The sequence below is a fragment of the Castor canadensis genome, chromosome X (genome assembly GCF_047511655.1).
Source record: "Castor canadensis chromosome X, mCasCan1.hap1v2, whole genome shotgun sequence".
Classification (NCBI taxonomy): domain Eukaryota; kingdom Metazoa; phylum Chordata; class Mammalia; order Rodentia; family Castoridae; genus Castor; species Castor canadensis.
This window is the reverse complement of record NC_133405.1, coordinates 584,360-605,818: the sequence shown is the minus strand read 5'-3', so window position 1 is coordinate 605,818 and position 21,459 is coordinate 584,360. Positions and strand designations below refer to the sequence as shown.

At 37.3% G+C, this 21,459-nt stretch overlaps 1 protein-coding gene across 1 annotated transcript; it reads left to right on the top strand.

Moving 5' to 3' along the window:
* Positions 1–502: 502 nt before the first annotated feature.
* On the top strand, positions 503–19,661 carry Fundc2 (FUN14 domain containing 2). Its single transcript, XM_020176881.2, has 5 exons — positions 503–663; positions 4,960–5,110; positions 11,306–11,381; positions 14,947–15,078; positions 17,115–19,661. Exons 1-5 carry the CDS (start codon positions 531–533, stop codon positions 17,190–17,192), a joined length of 570 nt encoding a protein of 189 aa, XP_020032470.1. The 5' UTR covers positions 503–530; the 3' UTR covers positions 17,193–19,661.
* The last annotated feature ends 1,798 nt before the right edge of the window (positions 19,662–21,459 follow it).

Here is a 21,459-nt window from a genome sequence, read left to right as displayed (position 1 = left end):
TAATGGGGAAGACAGAAAAGTAGACAGTTATCCTATAAAAAGATTGGTAAATTCCCGGCAGGGAACTTTACGCACACTGAATCCCTAGGACAGTGTTGTAAAACGGGTACAGATAAAGAAACGGAGGCACTGAGAGGTTAAATGGCTTGCCTAAGGCCACACCCACTTGTCCTAATCAGACACTGTCCTGGGCTCCAGGTGCACGGAAGTAAAAAATATAAACCGAGAGACAGTAAGTAGTAGTTACGAGTACATCGTTATTGTGAGTGCAATGTTTCTAAAATGTGTACAATGCTTTACCAGTAAAACAGTGCTGGAAATGTCTTAGGCGCTGACGCATGCTCAGCGCACACACGAACGAACACCACAAGCACGGTGGCGGTCACTAGGAGCCCACCAGCGGGGAGGCTTTCTGCGCAAGCGCACCTCCCTGCGCCTGGCGGGAGCCGAGCTTTGTGACGCAGCTGCTCTTGGGGGTGGGAAGCGGCCGCCGCGCGCCCGGCCCGCCCTCTTCCGCTGCCGCCGTGGGAATGGAAACATCTAGCCCACGTGCCGGAAGCCAGCTGGCGCTAGCAGCGACGCACTACTCCACGTCCTGCCGCGCGGATCTTCTGCGGATGTCCTCGCGAGACGAACTAGCCGAAATGGCCGCGTCCAGTCAAGGTAAGGGTGGGCGCTCACGCAAATGGCCGCGGGGAGCCGCCTTCTTGGGCTCTGAAAAGGTGAGGGCCCCTCGCTGGCCTGGCCTTACCGAGCTCCCCGGGGATCGCGAGTGCAGGGATGAGGAAGGCGCCTGGGACTCGCCCCTGACCCTGCCACTCCAGCGTCTGGCCAAGGTCACGCGCAGGGTTGAAACTGTCCCTGGATGTTGACTTCGGGGCGAGCCCACCCGGCCTTCCGGCGCCTCCCCCCAATTGCTGAAGCGGAGACATTCAGTCCCTGTTCTCGGAAGCGCTCTGGCTCCCTGACACTAGTTTATGTGTCTTTTTGCACGTTCATCACAAGCCCCTGACAGGCGTCATTTCCATTGGCGCCTTCTCACTACGTTATTGATAGTTTTGGAAAAACGAGCATGTATGAGATACTACAGGGAAATCGTTTGCTTAATCAGCGTAGTCCAAAAAAGAAGCCCTGTAATTCGTAGTGGGTCACTTGTTTTTTAAGTTATGCTGCTTACCCTACTTTGATCACGTTATATGTAATTCAGTAGTGGCACCATGAAAATTTGAGTTACATAAATACTATTAAATAATGTTAACAAAGGCAGTGAAAATACTCAAAACACATCGCTTCCTCATTATTCACCATGGTTTAGTCTTATCTGTGTCTTTTTTTATCTGGTAGAGGAAATACCATATTATGTATGGAGTGCTATTGTAGTTTTCTTCCCAACCCTTGTTTCACTGATGTCACAATTCAATGATGTCATGCTCTCCTTGAGTGAGTACACCATGGAAATTGGTATGCATCCTGCCCAAAGCCAGGTTCTTTAAACATTTAAAGGCACACCACTGAATTTACAGGACTCTTAAGGACTTGGAATGTGCAATGTGATCATTGCTTTCCTGCACAGCAGACTGCTGTCATTGACTTAGAATGTGTAGCTTGATCAGGTAATCGCATTCAGAAAATTGTAAAGAAGTTTTTGGTACACATGAATTTCTTAGTAATGATTATTGATTTCCTGGCCCGATAAACATTGCTCGGGTTCTTAGAGGTTTTTGATGAATGACTGAATGAAATTAGGTGAACCATATGATGCTCTGGTCTAACCCTGCCCAGACTGGCCTACAACTCTGATCCTCCTGCTTCAAGTGCTGGGATTAGAGGCTTGAGCCACAAACCCACTTTAATCCCCTCTCCCTTTTTTTGATTGCAGACACTTATTAAGCAGAGCAGTTTGTTAAAATTACATTTAGAAAACCCTTAAAACTCATATTTTCAGTGATAGTTTCTTCCTCAACATAATGATATTTTGTTGTTTTATTACCCACAAAGACATACAGGATCCAATTCCTCAGTCATCCTTATAGTGGTTCTGCTAAATTGCAGTCTGTCATCTCTCTCGAATTATTATTTTATGTATGATGTATGGTAGAGTTTACTTTCTTGTTCTAAATATGAATATCTAGTAGTTCTAACACTGTTTGTTAAGGTGCCTTCTCCCATTTTGAATGACCTTAGTACCTTATTAAAAAATCAAGTGATAATATGCATAAATCTATTTCTGGACTCTGTATTCTCTTCCACAGATACATTTGTGTGACCTTGGATTAATTCAACACTGTTGAATACCATAGCTTTATAGCAGGTCTTGAAATTCCTTAAACTTTCTTTTTTCCATAAGATTACTGTAGCCATTTGTTGCCTATTGTATTTTCCCAAATGAGTGCAGCAAAATCTGCCCTTCCACATGGTCTTTTTCAATGTGACTTTGTTACGTCTTCCACTAAGAGGTTGGGTCTTTTTTTCCTCTTCTTGAGTCTCATGGTAGCTGTGACAACTCCAGAAGAATTTGGTGGAAGAAACGCTGCATGGCTTCTGTGGCCAGGACTTAAATAGTGGTACAGCTTTTGTTCTTTCCTTCACTTGGACAGTCACCTCTTAAACCCAGCTACCATGCTGTAAGGAAGCTCAGTTTAATCCATGCAGAGAGGCAGCCTGTATGTGTGTGGAGAGTTTTCAGATGATTCTAGACCCTCGTCTGTAAGTTTTCCAGCTTAAGCCTCAGATATCACAGAACAGAAGCCTTAATGCTGTTGCTGAATTTCCCATCCACAGAATCTGAACGCAGGAAAAATGGTTTTGTGCCATGAACTTTGAGGGTAATTTGTGGTACAGCCATAGTGAATGGAACACTATTTTAGGTCCATTCCATGTAAATTTTAGAATTAGCTTGTTTATATAATTGACAAAAGCCCGATATTTTTTTTATTGTGATTGTATTGGATCTACAGATGAGAATGGAGAGAATGAATATCTTACACATACTGAATCTTGTGCAAGAGATGTGGCTCAGTGTCACTGTGCTTGCTTAACATGAAGCCCTAGTTTCCATCCCCAGCACCACAAAAAAAAAAGAATATTGAATTTAACAAAACATCGACATCTTATCCCTCTCCTTTAATTTAGATTCGCTAATTTCTCTCTGTAGTGTTTGGAGTTTGCAGTGTAGCGGTCTTATTCATCTTTTTTAATATTCCAACACAATTTTTGCATTTAAAGCTATTTTGTTTTCCTGTTCATCATTTCTTTCAGTGTGTGTGTGTGTGTGTGTGTGTGTGTGTGTTGGTGATGAAACCCAGGACTTTGCTCATGTTAGACAAGTGCTCTACCACTGAACTACATTTCCTCCTCTGTCATTTCTAACACATGGAAATTCAATTGGCTGTTTTTTATATAGCCTATGGCTTTGATAATTCAGTTATTAGTTCTAGTAGTTTTCTTGTAGGGTATGTTATAGTAGGTGCCAATAAAGACTTTCATTAACTCTTTCAATCTCTTTGCATTTCATTTATTTTTCTTTTTTGCGCTACCTAGGATTTCCATCCAATACAATGTTTAATAAAAATATTGAGTAAATTTTGTGAGAAAAAGTGTTTCATATTTCACCATTAAGTATGATGTCAAAAGTTTCTTTTTTGTGGGGTGCTGGTGTCTCACATCTGTAATCCTACCTAGTTGGGAGGCAAAGATCAGGGATCAGGTTTGTGGTTCCAAGCCAGCCTGGGCACATAGTTCATGACCCCATATCTTGAAGATACCCAACACAAAACAGGGCTGGTGGAGTGGCTCAAGTGGTAGAACTCCTTCCTAGTAAGCATGAGACCTTGAGTTCAAACCCCAGTACCATCCCCCCAGAAAAGTATGTTTTTCTTAGATGTTCTTTGATTGAGGAAGTTTCCTTCTGTTCCTATTTTCTAATTTTCATTCTGCTTTTTTCCTTTGACCTACAGATTATTTAGAAATCTATTTTTTAATTTCTGTATATATTTTATATTTTAAGCTTCACAAAATCACTCCTGTTTTCTACAGTTGGTATTTATTTACATTTATACGCCTGCTTACTCAATTCAGCTTACATTAGCATCTTGGTTACCTCTGGATTCTGCTTTTCTTTTCTTTAAAAAATCTTCTCTAATATGGCTTTTCATCTTTGCCTGAATAGTAGTCATTTTTTAGTGTATTTTCAAGTGTGAGAAAGGATCATATAAACTACCTGCCAAACATAGGTGATGAATGGGGGTCATTTTTATAGTAAACAACACGGAGTACTAAATTGCTGGAATTTGCACTTGTTTCAGTGCATGCTTCCAGGGAAGTAGGACTGGGTGTGGTAAGTAAACCTGAGGTGATCTTCCTACAGAAAAAAGGATTAGACAGTTTTTTAGTTATTTTTCCCTTCTTGGGCAAATCACCACACCTTCAAATCTTTGTTTCTTGATTATAAAATAAGGTTAATAATAAGAAGTACCTACCTTGTTCAATGTATTTAATTAGATATACACGTGTGTTACTTAGCATGTTACCTGCTAAACAGTAAGAGCTCAAACATTACGCGCTATCTTTATTATCACTAGAGATAATACTGGAGATAGTACTGAGAATTTGTTTGGTCTACTGAAGAGGCAAATGAAAATCTGTTTCATTTATAATGCTTTTATTAATCATTATTTGTGAGTTTTCCTGGGTTCTTTTGATTGTTTTTAAATTTGAGAGGACAAACTAGAGGACTGAGTCTGGATTTTGCAGGTATTTTTCTTTAATACAGACATTACTATGTGTTGATTTTAATCTGATTTTCCAAAAGTACACATTAGAATTTTACAGTTAACTATTTAAAATAGAATGATAGTTGGATATTCTGTATTATATCTTTAAAAATCTCTTACTCTAAGGGATGGTAGTAATATATTATAAATGTAGATATTTTATTATTTAGTATCTTAATTCTTACAGGAAACTTTGAGGGAAATTTTGAGCCATTGGACCTTGCAGAATTTGCTAAAAAGCAACCATGGTGGCGCAAGCTGTTCGGGCAGGAATCTGGGCCGTCAGTCGAAAAGTATAGTGTGGCTACTCAGCTGTTAATTGGTGGTGTCACTGGATGGTAAGTGATGTGAATGATATCCAGTGTTTTTTGTGCATGACTTACAGTGTGGTTATAGGAAATACCTTTTTCAATTAAGAAAAATACACTGATTTTGGTGAAAATGGTCATCTTAAATGTGTGGCATTTATTTCAACATTTAAACATGTAAGAGTACGATTTGATGGTTACATATCGTGCTTACTACGTCCCAGGTGCAGTTTCAAGTGTTTATATAGATCTCTTATTGCTTTCTCACAGCAGCTCTGAAATCGGTACTGTTATTATGTATACTCATTTTATAGAAATTGAGGCTCAGAGAGGTTAACTTGCCCAAGGCCACATAGCTAGTAAGTGGTGGAATAAGAAGCTAGTCACTGATTACTTATGTTAGATGTTAATTTATGACACAGCTTATAGTTTCATTTGTAATATGTTAAAATGTTAATAGCAAGTTTAGAAATTCAGAAATTCTTTACATGTGAAAAATCTTATTAACACAAATATAGGGCTAGAAAGTAAACTAAGTAACAACTGCTCAGATTAAAGAATGTGACTAGCACCCAAAAACTCTAAAAGTTAAGACATTATTTCCTTACTTTTCTTTATAGTTCTACCAGCTCCATCCCTAAATAATACACTGCAATTTGACTAGTTTTAAACTTTGAGTAAATTCTTTTTTGTTCAACTTGATGTTTTGTATATTCAATCATGTTGTAAGTAGCTGTAGTTTTTTTCATTTTCCTTTGTATTTAGAATTCCATTGTATGAATTTGACATAATATTTTTATCCGGTTGGTGACTGGAATTTGACTTGTTCAGTGTCAACATGAACACTTTCGTACAAATTTCCCAGTGTATGTGCAGGCATTTCTATAGCATGTGTTCCTAGTAATTGCCAGGTTATGGGGTATGAGTATCTTCAGCTTCACTAGGTCATGTCAGGCTGCTTTCTAAAAGTGGTTTAACAGGCTACACTCCCAACAAAAGAACCAAGTGTTCCTGTTGATTTTCATTCTATCAAGCATTTGGTATTGCCAGACAACTTCTTGCCAGTCTGGTTGATTGTGGTTTATAAGTTGTCATTTTTTTCTCTTACTAAGTTTGATTGAGGTTTTTTATATATATTCTGAGTATCAGTCCTTTGTTGGTTGTAGCATTGTGGATATCTTAAATCATGATTTTATTGGCTTTATGGTACCTTTTGTTCAAGATCTTATTTTTAAATGTTGTCAATTTTATCTTTAATGGTTAGTGATTTTTAAAATGTTTTTTGGGGAGCTACATGGTATTGAGGTTTGAACTCAGCGTTATGCTTGCTAGGCAAACATTCTACCACTTCAGCTATACCTCCAACCCATGATTTCTTTTAAAATCTTATTTAAAGAATCTTTGCCTATTTCATGTTCTACAACTTTTATTGTTTTACCTTTCACATTGAAATTTATACTCTATCTGAAATTGCTTTTGTGTTTAGCAGAGTCCTCTTTTAGTTTCTTTTCCCCATGTGGAATACCCAGCTGTCCCAACTTAATTTATTACAAAAGCTATCTTTCTCCTTAATACTCTGCTGTTTATATGTGCCTGTGTGTATCTGCTATCTTGTTCTTCAGGAATTTCTTGGCTATTTTCTTTCTTATTTTTAACACTTTTATACATAAATTGGCATATCATTAGCTGCTCATATTTAAAATATACAATTCAACAAGTTTTGACATATGCACATGCACATAAAACTGTTACAATTAAGATGATCTTATCTGTCACTAAAAGTGTCATTGTACCTCTTTATAATCCCCCTCTTCCCTTTCATGCCTCTGAACCACTGCTCTGCTTTTATGTTGCTATAGATAGCTGCATTTTCTAACATCTTTTATAAGCATACATTACTTTTGTCTGGTTTCATTCTCTCAACACAGTAATTTTGAGAATCCACATTTCTTTTTTGATATATCAACAGTTCATCCCTTTCCATTGCTGAGTAGTATTCCATTAGATGAATTTATTATGATTTGCTTATCCATTTACTTTTTATGGACATCTGGATTGTTTCTACTTTTTGGCTGTTGGAAAGGAAACTGCTATGGACATTTGTGTACAAGTTTTTGTATGAACATATGCTTTGAAATTCATTTGGTAAATTTAGCAGTTTTTTAAATGCCTGTGCCATGTTACATCTCTGTCAGTTTCTCTACATCCTCATTAATACTTGCAGGTTTTTATTAAAACCATCCTTGTGGGTATGGCGTGGTATCTCATTACAGTTTTAATTTGTATTTCTCTAATGATGTTAAACATTTTCATGGGCTTATTTTTGCCATCTATATATTTTTGGTGATTTGCCTGTTCAGATATTTTCCCCATATTTTTTATTGGGTCTCTGGCTTTCTCTCATTATTGACTTGTGAAAGTTCTTTATGTATTCTAGATACAAGTTTTATATGATTTGCAAATGTGATAAATATCATATATGTGATTTCAACTATAGTGTTAATCTAACATGTCTTTCAAAGAGCAGAGATTCTTAATCTTGAAGTGCAACTCTTTCTTTTATGCCTCCAGCTTTTGGTGTCATGTCTGAGAATATTTGCTTATTTCAGAGTCACTAAGATTTTTATTGTCTATATTTTTTTAGGTGGTATACAGATTTAGGTCTGTGATTCATTTTGATTTACCTTTATATATGGTGCAAACTAAGAATCCAAGTTCTTTTCTTTTTTGCATGTGGATATCTAGTTGTGCCCACATAATTTATTGAAAAGACTTTTCCCCACTGAATTTCCTTAATACCTCTAAGAAAAATCAGTTTACTTCCCCAGACACCAGCGGCTCATGCCTGTAATTCTAGCTACTTGGGAGGCTGAGATCTGAAGATAGTGGTTTGAGGCCAGCCCAGGCAATTAGTTCCGATACCCCATCTCAACCAATAGCTGGGTATGCTGGCAGGCATCTATAATTTCAAGCTACTCAGGAAGCTGAAATTGTAAGGTTCGCAGTTCTAGGCTAGCTTGAGCAAAAAAGTTTGCAAGATACCATCTCAATGGAAAAAAAGCTGGGTGTGCTGGCATGTGACTGTCATCTCAGCAACTGTGGGAAGCATAAAATAGGAATATTGTGGTCCAGGCCAGCCTGGACAAAAAGTGAAATCCTATCTCCAAAATAACCAGAATGAAAAGGGCTGGAGATAGGACTCTAATAGAGCATCTGCCTAGCAAGCACGAAGCCCTAAGTTTAAACTCCAGTACTGCAAAAAAAAAAAAAAAAAAGTTTACTGTGTCTGTTCCAGGTCTCCTTATACTGTTAAATTGATCTATCTCATGCCAATATCACACTAGTCTGATCAGTATAACGCCATAATCTATGAAATTAGGTTGTGTTTCAACTTTATTCCTTATCAAAGCTATCTCGACTATTGTAGGTACTTAGCTTTTCCATATGAATTTTAAAATCAGCTTGTTGCCAGTTTCTATAAAAAAACTGGTAAGATCTTGAGTGCAATAACATTGATCCATAAACATTGGTATATCTCTCCATTTGTGTAGATTTTCTTTAGTTTCTCTAGCACATGTACATCTTGTTGGTATAACAAGAATATATCAATATATATGAGATCAGTATAAATTCCTAAATGTCCTTAAGTATTTAATATGTTGATGCTACTGTGTTACTGCCTTTAAACTTTCATTTTCTGTTGTTTATTACTTAAATATAAAAATGCAGTTGATTTTTCTATATTTGGTGTTACATAATGCAGTCTTGCTAAAGTTTGATTAGATTGTAGAGTTTGGGGGTCTTTAAGACCATCCTCATATTTACTAATCCTCTAGGAGAATTTGCAGAATTCATAGGTTTCTAATAGGCAGCACATATAGATGGGTCTTACTTACTAAAATTGAATTTGACATTCTCTTTCTTTTGATTAGGATGTTTAGACTACTTACATTTAAAATTATTTTGTATCCTTGACCAATTCTTCCCAATCCCCTCAACCCCTCAGTCTCTGGTAACCATTTTACTGCTTTCTGTTTCCATGAACTCATCGTTTTTTACCCTTTATATGTGAGTGAGAGCCTATGATATTTTTCTTTGTATGCCTGACTTATTTCACTTAACACAATGCCTTCCAGTCTCATCCACATTGTTGCACATGACAGTATTCCCTTCTTTTAAAAGGTTCGATAGTATTCCTCTGTGTATATGTAGCACATTTCCTTTATATGTTCATCCACTGATGGACAGTTAGTTTGATTCCATACCTTGGCTAATGTGAATAGTTGCGATGAATGTGGGAGTCCAGGTGTCTGTTTGACATACTGGGTTTATTTCCATTTAGGCTATTTTATGATATAGCAAAGAATCTGGATCTTGGGACAGGACCAGAGCAGATACCATTTAAAGCTATCAAACTATATGAGAGCATCTAGAAAGTGAGCCAGTAGAGCAGTACCCATCATCAGTAATTATTAGGGAAATGCAAATCAAAAACACCATGAGATACCACCTTACCCAGTAAGAATAGCCAATATCAAAAAGACTAAATAGTTGCTGCTGAGAATGTGGAGAAAAGAGAACCCTTGCACTGTTGGTGGGGATGTGAATTGGTATGGCCATTATGGAAAATAGTATGGAGGTTCCTAAAAAAAGCTAAACATACAGCTAGCTTCCATATGATCCAGCAATCCCATTCTTGGGTATGGATCCAAAGGAAATAAAATCAGTATGTCAGGGACATGTACTGCCATGCTCATTGCAGCATTATTCACCATAGCCAAGAAATGGAAACAACATAAGTTGTTTGTCAGTTGATGGATAAAAAATATCCAAGTCAACCATAAAAAAAGAATCAAATTCTGCCATTAGTGATAAGATGGATGGAACTGGAGGTAATTAGGTTAAGTAAGCCAGGCACAGAAAGAAAAATACTGTATGATCTCATTGCAAAATCTAAAAAAAGTCAAATATACAGTGATAGTGAACAGTGATTACCAGGGGTGGGGTAAAGAAGAAGGAATGGAAAGACAGAGGAAATGTAGGACAAAGGATACAAACTAGCAGATACATAGGATGAACAAATCTAGAAATCTGATGTACAATCTAAGGACTAGAAGTAATAATAAATTTGGTTACATAATTGAATTTTGGCCACTCTTGTAACCAGAAAGTAACTATGTGAGATGATGCTACATACATTAATTTGCTTCACTATAGTAACCATTTTACTGTGTCTGTGTGTCACATGGATATGTAAACCTGATTATCTTTTTAAAAGAAAAATAATAAATTTGTGTCAGTAACTACTAGAAATCAAATGAAATGAAGGCCGAGAAGTTAATACTAGCTTTTGGCAAGGTGAAGATCAGCAGTAACCTTGATAATGATGGTTTCATTGAAGTCATGGTACAAAAGCCTACATGGAGTAGGTTTGAGAGAATTATTAAAATAATAGAGGCAGCAAATAGACAACCCATGAGCTGTTTTGTTGGAAAGAAGGACAGAGAAAAGGGAATGTAGCTGGAGAACAATAGTGGTCTAGGGAAGATTTTTTTTAGCAGTTGTTAATAGTTATAGCATATTTGTGTAAAACAGTGAACAAAACAAAATCTCTGCCCTCATGGAGTTTACATTTTAATGTAAGATGGGGATAGGAAGATAGATAATAAAGAAACAAATTACATAATTATATTTTACCCTCTGCCTTTATTCACTCCTTCATCTTTTGAAAATATAACCTGAGACTAGGCAGGCACTCTACCGCATGAGCCACTCTACCAGCCCTTTTTTGTGTTGAGTATTTTCTAGATAGGGTCTTGCAAACTATCTGCCTGGCACTGGCTTTGAACTGCCATCCTCCTGATCTCTGCCTCCTGAGTAGCTAGGATTACAGGTATGTACCTGTAGGCAGTGTCTGCCTACAACCTGAGACTGGGTTTGAACTCAGGGATTCAGGCTTGCAAAGCAGGCACTCTACTGCTTGAGACATGCCTCTAGTCCCAACCTGAAACTTCTAAGGTATGTGCTCAAGACCACAAAATTAGTAAGTGGTAGAACCAAGGTTTGATTTTATGTTTCTTTCGGGACTGGCTTTATGTTTCTGTAGGCAGAAAAGAAAGAGCTGGATCATCTCAAGTTAAGTAGGATAGGAACGTTGTCAGAATTACACGTTTGTGTACATCTAACAGTCTGTCAACTTGTCTGATACTGGTGTGGTATTTGCAGGTGCACTGGCTTCATATTCCAGAAGGTTGGAAAGTTGGCTGCAACAGCTGTGGGAGGTGGATTTTTTCTCCTTCAGGTCTGTATATGAAGTATTTATAAATGTTTGGAAATTCCATTTGTCCACTAAGGAATGTGTTATGAGGAATTGTAGTCCCAGGTGCCACACTAAAATAGCTTTTGCACTTGCTTTTGTATAGTATATTAAGTGCTAGTAACCATTTGAATAAAATTTTATGAATTACAAGTCACATTTTATTTCCTCATTATAACATGGGGGCAGAAGTACCTTATTTCTTCTCATTTGTCCCCTAAGAACTGGCAAACTATTACACAAAGATGATTTCAAAAATACATAACTTGACACAGGTGACCTATGGTATGATTTATTCTCATATGCTAATGTATCCAGCTTTTACACTGGGGATATCGAGCTGTATCATTAGTCTGTAGTTGATAGTTTAGAACAGTGGGTTCTAAATTAGTGGGTTCTCTGAGACTAGCGAAAGAAACAGGGAACAGCTTCTTCCAAAACAAATGTACATCTGTGATTCTATTTTATTTCTAGAAACCATATAACTTTAATCACTCTTGTGTATGGTATATATTTGAAAACTATTTGTTCTAACTCACACTGGTGTGCTGAAATGCATTTGATTTTTATGTTGCTTTTACAGCCAGCCACCTTCCTAACATCTTTTATTTCTGATTTGTCTGGGATTCTTTTGGGATTTTTAAAATCATACCAACTGAACAATGATATTTTTTCCTTTACAATCTCTATGAATTTAATTATTTTTTCTCATCAAGCTGTAGATCATTCACTTCTTATATTGGCTTTCTAGCCAATGTTTGCAGCTCAGTGTTCTGCTTTCAATCACTGTGGGGCAGCATCACTTAAGGGTAATTGCTGGGAACCAAAAGCCAAAGTCTGACAAGGTCGCTGTGGCTCAGCAGCATTCCAACAAAGTTGGAATCTGCAGGTGCACCATGTCTCTATCACAGTGGGAAGGAACGCTAAATGGTTTCCCTTGACTGAAAAGAAGTTTATACTTAGTCAAGGACACTGGCAGTAAAAATATAGGATGGCAAAAACAGGTTGTGGCTAGCTCAGAGTGTTTTGATGTTTAAGTCTCTTCCTCTTTTCTATAAAGCTTGCTGAGAAAAATAAAACTTTGCCAGTTGGTCATCAGCCTGCTGGCCCTCTCGCCATGTGTTTTGTCATTCATTCCCTTCCTGAGTGAGTGAGTCCTTTCATATGTCCTGTCTTGTTCATTCCTTTCTTGAGCACTTTTGGGTCAAGGACCTCTGTGATCCCGGCAGGTAATGTGTCTTTTTTCAGTGTATTGCCTCTGAGCTCCATATTCAACTCCCTGTTTTGCTCTAATGAACTGGACTCCAGCATTTCTTCTTTACAACAAGGAACATGATGCTAAGTTTTCTCAGTAGAGACATTTCTTTTCCCAGTTCTGGTGTTCTACATTTTGCTTTTTTTTTTTTTCTGGCAGTGATGCCAGTGGAGCGCAGAAAGTCACCTCGCATATCTGGCTTGGGCTTTATAGAGCATTTTACCACCACCAGTACTGCTTTTGCACTTTTGTAAAAAAATTAGTTTTTTGTATTTGTGTGGGTCTGTTTCTATTCTGTTAATCTGTGTGCCTATATCTTCTTCAATACTGCATTGTCTTGACTGCTGTAGCATCATAGTAAATCTTAAAGTCAAGATCCTTCCAACTCTGTTTTTTTTTCAAAAGTTTTTAGGCAATTTGAGTTCCTTTGCCTTTCTATATGAATGTTAAAACCTGCTTCTTTATATATTTGTACAAAAATCCTGGAGACACTTAATTTTGCACATCATTTCAATATTGAGTCCTCCATTCCATGTATACAACATGTCTCTCCATGTGTTTCAGTTGTCTCTGAGGTTTTTTTCCTTTGGCATTTTGTAATTTTCAGTGTATAGATCCTGTTTTTTTTTTTTTAGATTTACAACTAGTATTTAATTGTTTTTGCAGCTATTGTGCATCATTTTGGAATTTCCATTTCCAATTGTTCATATTAGTAACATATAGAAATTTAGTTGATTTTGTTTGTTGATCTTGTATCCCATGACTTTGGTAAATTCACTTTTTAAGTATAGGAGTTTTGGGGGCTTTTTGTTGTTGTATTCTTTGAGATTCTCTATGTAGACAGAGATGTATATGAATAGGAACACTTTGATTTCTTTTCTAATCTAGATGCCATACTTCTTTTTCTTGCCTTGTTATACCTCCTACAACTTTACTTTTGGCATGGTACTGAATAGGAATGGAAAAGGTGGACATCTTTACCTTGTTTCCAGCATTTATTCTTTCATCATTATGTACAGTGTGAATTGTAGGGGATTTTTTTTTTGGTAGATGTTCTTTACCAAGTTGAGGAAGTTCCCCTCTGTTCCTAGTTTACTGAGTTTTATCATGAGTGTGTATTAAATTTTGTCAGATGTTTTTTGTGTTCTGCTTTGAGAGTAGACCAGATGGTACTGCAGGGAAAATAGGAGACACACCACTACTTCAGTGGTGCTTTGAATTCATTCTGCTCTTCTCCAATCTACCTGCTGCTCTTTTCTTGTCAGAGACCTCAAATTGCTTTTCTTTGTATTCCATTGCTTTATTATTAGCATTCTGTGGGAGGAACTGGCTAAAGTAAGTGAACCAGAACCTTCACTCAGCATACAGTTTTTAATATTTAGCTGTGTTGCTGCTATAAATAGCTTTGTGATGAACTTGTGGGGTTATTTCCAGTTATTGACTATTATAAGTAAACCTACCATGACAAGAGCTGCATAATAGCTCTTGTCTGGATGTGGCATAATAGCTCATGCAGTTTCAGTGTTGGTCAGTAATATCAAATTATTTTCTCAAAAGGCTCCAGTTAACACTCAATAAGAACTTTTGTTATACAACAATGTGTATTTCCCTACATCCTCACCAACAGAATATTTTTGATGTTTTAATTTTCTCAAATCTGATAAAAAAATTACAGTGGCACATGATTTAAATTTACATTTCCTTGATTATTTGTGAAATTGAACATTTTTTTCCTTTTGGGGGTGGCAACTTTCTGAGAAACCATTAGTGTTTTGTTTATCATATACATTGCACATATTTTCTCCAGCCTGTTTGCAAACCAATTGCTTGGCGGTGACATAGGACCTTGCATGTAGGTTATGTGCTTAGTAGATGTTGAGTGAATGTCATCACCATACAAAGAACCAGAGAGCATACAATAAACAAATCAAATAATCATATTAAATTGGGCACTAAATGTAGCCACTGAGATATATAAACATTTAACCCACAACATTTTCAAAATGGCATTTTCCTCCTTCTCTTCCCCGTCTTTTCCTCTGTTCCTCTTATTTTCATGTTGTAAAAAATGCTATTCTCCACATAATCATTCAGGACAGAATCAAATTCCTCATCCCCTGTAACCACTCTGTCCTTAAATCCAGTCCACCAGCATTTCTCTTCTGGGTTGCTACTTTAGCCTCCTAACTGGAGTCTCTGAAAGGGTTTGACTAACTAGTTTATGATTTATCCTGACAAAAAGAAATAACAAACCTATGTTTCTCATTTCTTTTATCATTGTTATTGAAATTGTAGCTTGCAAACCATACTGGGTACATCAAAGTTGACTGGCAACGTGTAGAGAAGGACATGAAAAAAGCAAAAGAACAGTTGAAGATTCGTAAGAGCAATCAAATACCAACTGAGGTCAAGAGCAAAGCTGAGGAGGTGAGACTTATTTTGTTCATGTGCAGTATATGGGATTACTGTGTCACCACACCCAGCTCAAATAGGCATTTTATTAAAGCTAAGTAATTGAATTATTTGGTGACTTTTTGTCATTGAGTGAGAGTACAAACTGATATAGATAGTAATGCAGCTAACTGGTTCCTGTAGGAATGGGGGCTTTTTGTACACATAACTAGTAGGAATGTCTAGCTGAGGGGTTGGCAGACTTTTTTTGTAAAGGGTCATGTGGTAAATAATTTCAGTTTCGTGGGTTAATGACCCATTAACAGAGTGGCTGTATTGCAATAAAACTTCATTTAAAAACAAACACTGGTTAGATTTGACCTGTCAACTATAGTTTACTAACCTTTGATTTAGTACATGCAGTAAGGTTAGGTTATATTGGCTAGCATTGAAGGGACTGCTAATTTATTACCTTTAGAAATAGGTCAAATGTCCCCAAGAAATAAGTGCATTAAACTGGGGAAAAGAAATGAAGATCAGGGTGTCAAGAAGGTGGCTGGTACTTACTGTAGCCTAGAATCATGAAATTCTGCCTCTAGCTCCCTTCAGATTCACAGGAAAAGGGACAAATTTAGGGCAGATGGGGACAATACCCTCTATCTTGTTCCGGGTTCCCATCTCCTAAGTAGCTTTTCATGATAGGGTTAGAATTAATTTAAAAGATGAGTCAAAAACAGTCCTTGTCCTGGAGGCAGTCACACTGTAGTGTTCAACAGTTAAAGAAATGGTCATATAATCACATAGAATAAGTAGTAGTACATGAGGTACTTAGGTTAAACATGGCAGATAAAACCTATGCATTTATTTCTGCTTCCTTCTGAAATATTTCTGAATGATATTAACAAAATAAAAAAGGTTAAACTCATAAGGACCAAGAGAACAGAAAAGCAATACCAGTAGACAAAGAGATGTCAGCAAATTCTGAAAGTGGGAAAGCAAGTAGTTGAGTGGTAAATGATTTAGCAGAGTAGAAAAATACTGAACAGATGACCCAGCTTTGTCAGGTACATGATGACAGTCTCTGAATAAGTGACAAGCTGGTTAAAACTGGCGCTTTTACCCAGAATGGGAAGGTAGCAAAGCTGGGCTTCTATGAGCCCATGTTCTGATTTGGGAAATGAAGATTAAGATGATAATCTTAATCAGTATTTGGCAACATGTTGATTTCAGTGAGAACAGCTTTAGTGGTGGAGTTAAAGGCCACACTACTGCCAGGCGCCAGTGGCTCATGCCTGTAATCCTAGCTACTCAGGAGGCAGAGATCAGAAGAATCGAGGTTTGAAGCCAGCCTGGGCAAATAGCTCATGAGACCCTATCTCAAAAAACCCTTCACAAAAATGAACTGGTGGAGTGGCTCAAGGTGTAGGCCCTGAGTTCAAACCTTAGTACCACAAAAAAAAAAAAATCCAAATTATCAAGTTGAGTAAGTAAGAAGTCAGAAAATAAAAATAAGTAAATACGAATATTTCAAGAAGTTGTAGCATTTTTTTTCTTTCCCTCTGGTGGTAGATAGCCAAAGTTAATGCTTCATTTAAGGAAATGTGGAGAGTTAGGGATAAGAGTAGAAGTGAGGCAGGAATGATCTAGGTATAGTGGGAGTGAAGGGACCCTGAAGGGTTTGGAAACTGCTTCAAGGAAGATAGGCTGGAAGTGATGGGGAATGCCAGAGTGTGAATGAGTGGCTTATGTGGTTGGCAGATGAAGTCCCTGTACTTGAGTTCAAGAAATTTGGCCAGGATGTTGTATGCGTTGTTCATATGAACACTTACTTTCTAAGGGAAATGGTCAGGAAATTTATAGAACACAGACAAAGGAGCCGTACAGGGTGCCCGAGTGTATGCTCTGAGTCCCAGGTGACCAAGAACTTCACATGAGAGTAGAGAAGAGGTGGGAAGCTTTGGGATTTAAGGAAATAGGGACCTTACCTCTTATTCATCAGTAATAGAAATAATGCCTGATACTAATAACATCCTTAGCAAAACAACCCATTGTGCTATATCTTCTGTTCTCAGATTGTGTCATTTGTGAAGAAGAATGTTCTAGTGACTGGAGGATTTTTTGGAGGCTTTCTCCTCGGCATGGCATCCTAAGGAGTACAAGTTTACTTCCATAGTTCTGGTTTCTTCCAGCCAGCAGCCTCTACACTCCATCATAGGACACTGAGTCTGTCCGCTTCCTCCTCTTCTCCTGTGCCTTCCTCCCTGATATGGCAAATCTGAATGGCTTCCATAGGCATCTGGTGGTACAAGTTAATACAAGCCCTACATGAGCTTGTCAGTAATGGAAGAGACAGTAGACATTAGCTCTGCTTTTAGTACACTCCTCATTTGGCCAGTCTGTAGGTCAGATGTTCCTTTTCCCTTCATGTAAAATTCTTACCAGAACACATTGCAAGATGGTTCACTGTGGAAGATAATTGGATCCTCAAAGGTTATCCCAAATTCTTGTTTTGGAAAAAGAAGCACATAGTTACATTATGTGCTGCATGGAAAGGAACTGAATACATTTGCTGTTAAGCATGAAAGATTGTGGTATCTTCTTGTGTACTTTCTTTTTTAGTTAGTTTTTAGATTACAGAAAGAGAGCTCTTTATACTTACTGTAATTATCCTAACAAAAATCACAACATAAGTGAAAAAATCTGAATATGAAATGAACTTGCTAAAGATACCTGATGTGCTGAAGTATTGTGTTTGGTAGGAAGATCATTAGGCTATTCCCAGGTGATTTAGGTAAGAGAAGGAAAAGAAGCTCTTGGATTTTTATTTCATAGCAAAGAACTTATGCTTTGAAATGTGAAGTATTCTTCATGTCTGTCAAAATATTAGGGGCAGCTTTAGATCCTCTTTGGCAAATCTGTTTCTTTATCCAGTTAGTATAAAACACAGCATTTAAACCAGAATTTTAAAGAGGTAGAATTCCAGGAATTCAGAATTGAGAAAGATAATGATAGCACATGTGACATAAATTATTTCCATCAAGTGCAATCTTCTGTCTCATGGTGACCTCTAATTCTTTAAAATAAAAGCTTATGTGCAACACACACACACAGAATCTTAACACATTCTGCTATAATGATAACCTGTTACCATAATCTGCAGTCTCAACTACAATATGCAGCCCCAACAGGCCCTCATACTTAGTTCTGAGTATTTATTGTATATATGAATAATGACCTTGTATAAAGAAAACTCAACCATTAAAGGTTAGTTTTACTCAAACTTCATTCTTAAACTTGTAGATGGTCCCATGTGAAATATAGTGTATTTCTAAGGTCAAATTTTTAAAATTCTTGCCTTTTAACCTATATTGAGAATGATATATTGAATTTGAAAATTGAAACTACCAGTGGATGTATAGAACTTTATAGAGTTTTCCTATTTGCATTTCCTCGTTACCATTTGCATTTCCTCAGTACTATTCAAGTTATTTTCCTTACAATACATATGAATTATCCCAAAATCATAATAGTATAAGCCTGGGACATGTTTCCAACAAGAACTTAATAGGTTTTTTTTATGGAAAGTTCAAACATATTGAAGTAGAAAATATAGTACAACAGCTTCCCCCAAGTAGCTGTCAACTCACATATAGCAATCATAAAATTATAGCTATACTTACTTTATTGATTATTGTGAAACAACTTCCAGAGTCAGTTTATTGAATTTTAATATGTATTTACTGCAAAAAGGTAAGTACCCTTAAAAATCACAAATCATACCAAAAATTCACAATAATTCTTTAATATCAAATACCTAACCTGTGTTTTGCATTTAGTTTGAATCAAAATCCATACAGTCTGCCTTGCATTTTTTATACTTCCCTGCCTTCACAAAGAATCTTTGCTTTCCTCACCAGTAATCACAGGGAAAATAGATGGCCCAGGAGAGGCATTGAATGACCACTTTCCTGCACATACAACTCAAAGGGGGCGCTTTGGTTAGCTTCTGCTGCCACCATTCATTGGTGTGGGTAAGTTACAGATAGAGCTACACAGCTAAAGCCATGAGTGGTGAGAGACAGCAACACTTATGACTCCAAAATTTCCAGTCCTTAAAGCTCTGTATTCTCATTACTCAGGGGACCCCCAGCAGCCCCTTTGTCATTCTGATTATACGACTGCTCCATCCAAATGTGTCCTTGTTTGCCCCACTCACCACTCAGCCTTCTAATTTCATAACAGGGCAGGGGTTTCTTGACTCCCCACCTGTTCCACCACTTGGGTGAAAGCCCTTGCTGCTGGATCTGGGCACTTACTGTTTGTAGAATTCTGGAAAAAGACCAAATGAGATCTGGAGGATAGGATCCTAAGAGGAATAATGAATGCTTACATAGTTCTAACATGCTCTTAGGGTGGGTGCTTGTGGTTTCTTTTCTTGTGTGGTTCACTGTTAATGAACATCTTCTCCATCTTTTTGTTTGATGTTTGCCAGAGATACGGGCATTACTAATGGTGGAGCTCTTATTTGAAATCTCTGCTTTTGTACAGTTTGTGAAAATACCATAAATCTCTGCTTGAAAAAAAAGTTATAGGGATACATTTGAAGTTTCTGAGTACCATCAGTGTTTGGAATGATCTGTTTAATCTGTGAGAAAACTCTTCTAGCCACACCTGTAGGAAAGTTAGACCGCTGCGCTCTCTACTCTCTCCACCAAATAATCAGCTTCATTTCTCCATTGTGACATGCAACATGACTTCTTGGAAATCAGAGCAACAACTAAAAAATGTTCTGTGCTCAACTAATCACTTATACACAGTTGGAGTGTGAACTCTTGGAACAGGGTAAAAAAGCTATTTTAGGCCTTAACTTGATTTCCCAGAAATCATAGTGTGGCTTATATCTGTGATGGATTTATTATTCTTAAGGGATCATGAATTTTAAGAAAAGTGTTTTTCTGGACTTTTTCCCTATTTTTTTTTGACAGGGTTTCCCTTTGTAGCTCAGGCTGGCCTCAATCTCCAGATCCTCCTGACACTAGAACAAGAATGTGTTCAAACCCAGGGAGGTTCCCAGAGGGCATGAACCTCAACCCAGAGTGCCAAGTTTGTGACATGGGATGCTATGTTTGTGGCCGAAATGCCAACCAAGTTTGTGACATTGTCACAGAAGAATTTAAGGACGAGTCTAGTTAGGTGAGAAGTTTATTGAAGTTTTACTTAGCAAAATATGAAAACAAGGAACAAAGCACATCCCAATCAGCTGGAGATGTGGGCACATGAGAATTGGGTGTTAAGTTCTTTGTGTAAGGCACATTTATAAAGCTCAAGTCAGTCTAAGGGAGTTTAGCTTTTAACTTTCCTCCAAATAAGCATACTCTTTATGCTCAGCATGTGGTACTACTCAAAACATTTTCCTGTTGTAAAATTTTGACATTATCACCTAAGCATGAAGATAGTGATCCTAGGGTGACCTTACTAATAAGGGTGTTTATGACATGGGTGTCTGTTTCTTATGGCTTTTATTGGCACTTTTGATTAAATGTCAAGCATCTTTAGGTCTTAAATATATCACTCATCTGGGGCAAGGTCAGAGAAACTATATCATATATTCCACTTAACAAAGAAAAAGAAATGTATGCAATCTTTATTTACAATGTTTAATTTTATAGTCATAACAACCTCCTCTGATTGTATCTTATGTTTGGAAATAATAAATTTGAGATTCCCATCACCAAGTCTCCTCAATTGACATACGTGATACATGTTTGAGGATCTGCCAGGTTCTTTCTTTTAAAAGATGTTTACTTAGGGCAGATAAACCCATTGTTAGAAGACAGTCTTCTTTAACAAGGCCCCCCTTTAGTCCAAGGATGAGCTTTACCAGATGTTTTTCTTGAGATATTTACCCAGAATGTACTTATCTAGAGCTCCAGGAAAATTATTAGTGCAAGGTTAAAGCATGGTCAGCTTCAATAGCCTGATAGGGAGTGAGAGATTTCAAGTTACCTATTAGTACAGTGTTGAGTCTTAACTCCTGGATCTTAGCTTACTTTGTATGTTTTTTTTCATGCCTTGAAGTTTAATTTGCTTTTGTTCTCATGTCTCAGTGTTCTTAATTTAGCCTGCCTCACTCCTGCCTTAGCCTCCCAAGTGCTGGGATTACAGGCATGCAACACCATGTCCTGGTAGAAAAGTATTTTTCTAAAGAAAAGTATTGTACTTTTTTCACATTTTCAACTTGCCACAACTGTCTACCTTTTTCAGTATTAAAATGTTAAGAAATAACATAATTACTGGGAGCAGTGGTTCTCATCCTTGCTTGTACATGGGAATGACATATGGCATCCTAAATACTGATGTGTGGGGCAGCCTGAAGTTTCAAAATGTCTCAAAATGCTAATGAGCAATCAAGACAGA

Coding starts and splice junctions, on each gene's coding strand:
- Fundc2 (XM_020176881.2), top strand. CDS start 531: ATGGAAACATCTAGCCCACGTGCCGGAAGCCAGCTGGCGCTAGCAGCG. Junction 5,111..11,305: donor ATTGGTGGTGTCACTGGATG/GTAAGTGATGTG, acceptor TGGTATTTGCAG/GTGCACTGGCTTCATATTCC. Junction 11,382..14,946: donor GTGGATTTTTTCTCCTTCAG/GTCTGTATATGA, acceptor TTGAAATTGTAG/CTTGCAAACCATACTGGGTA.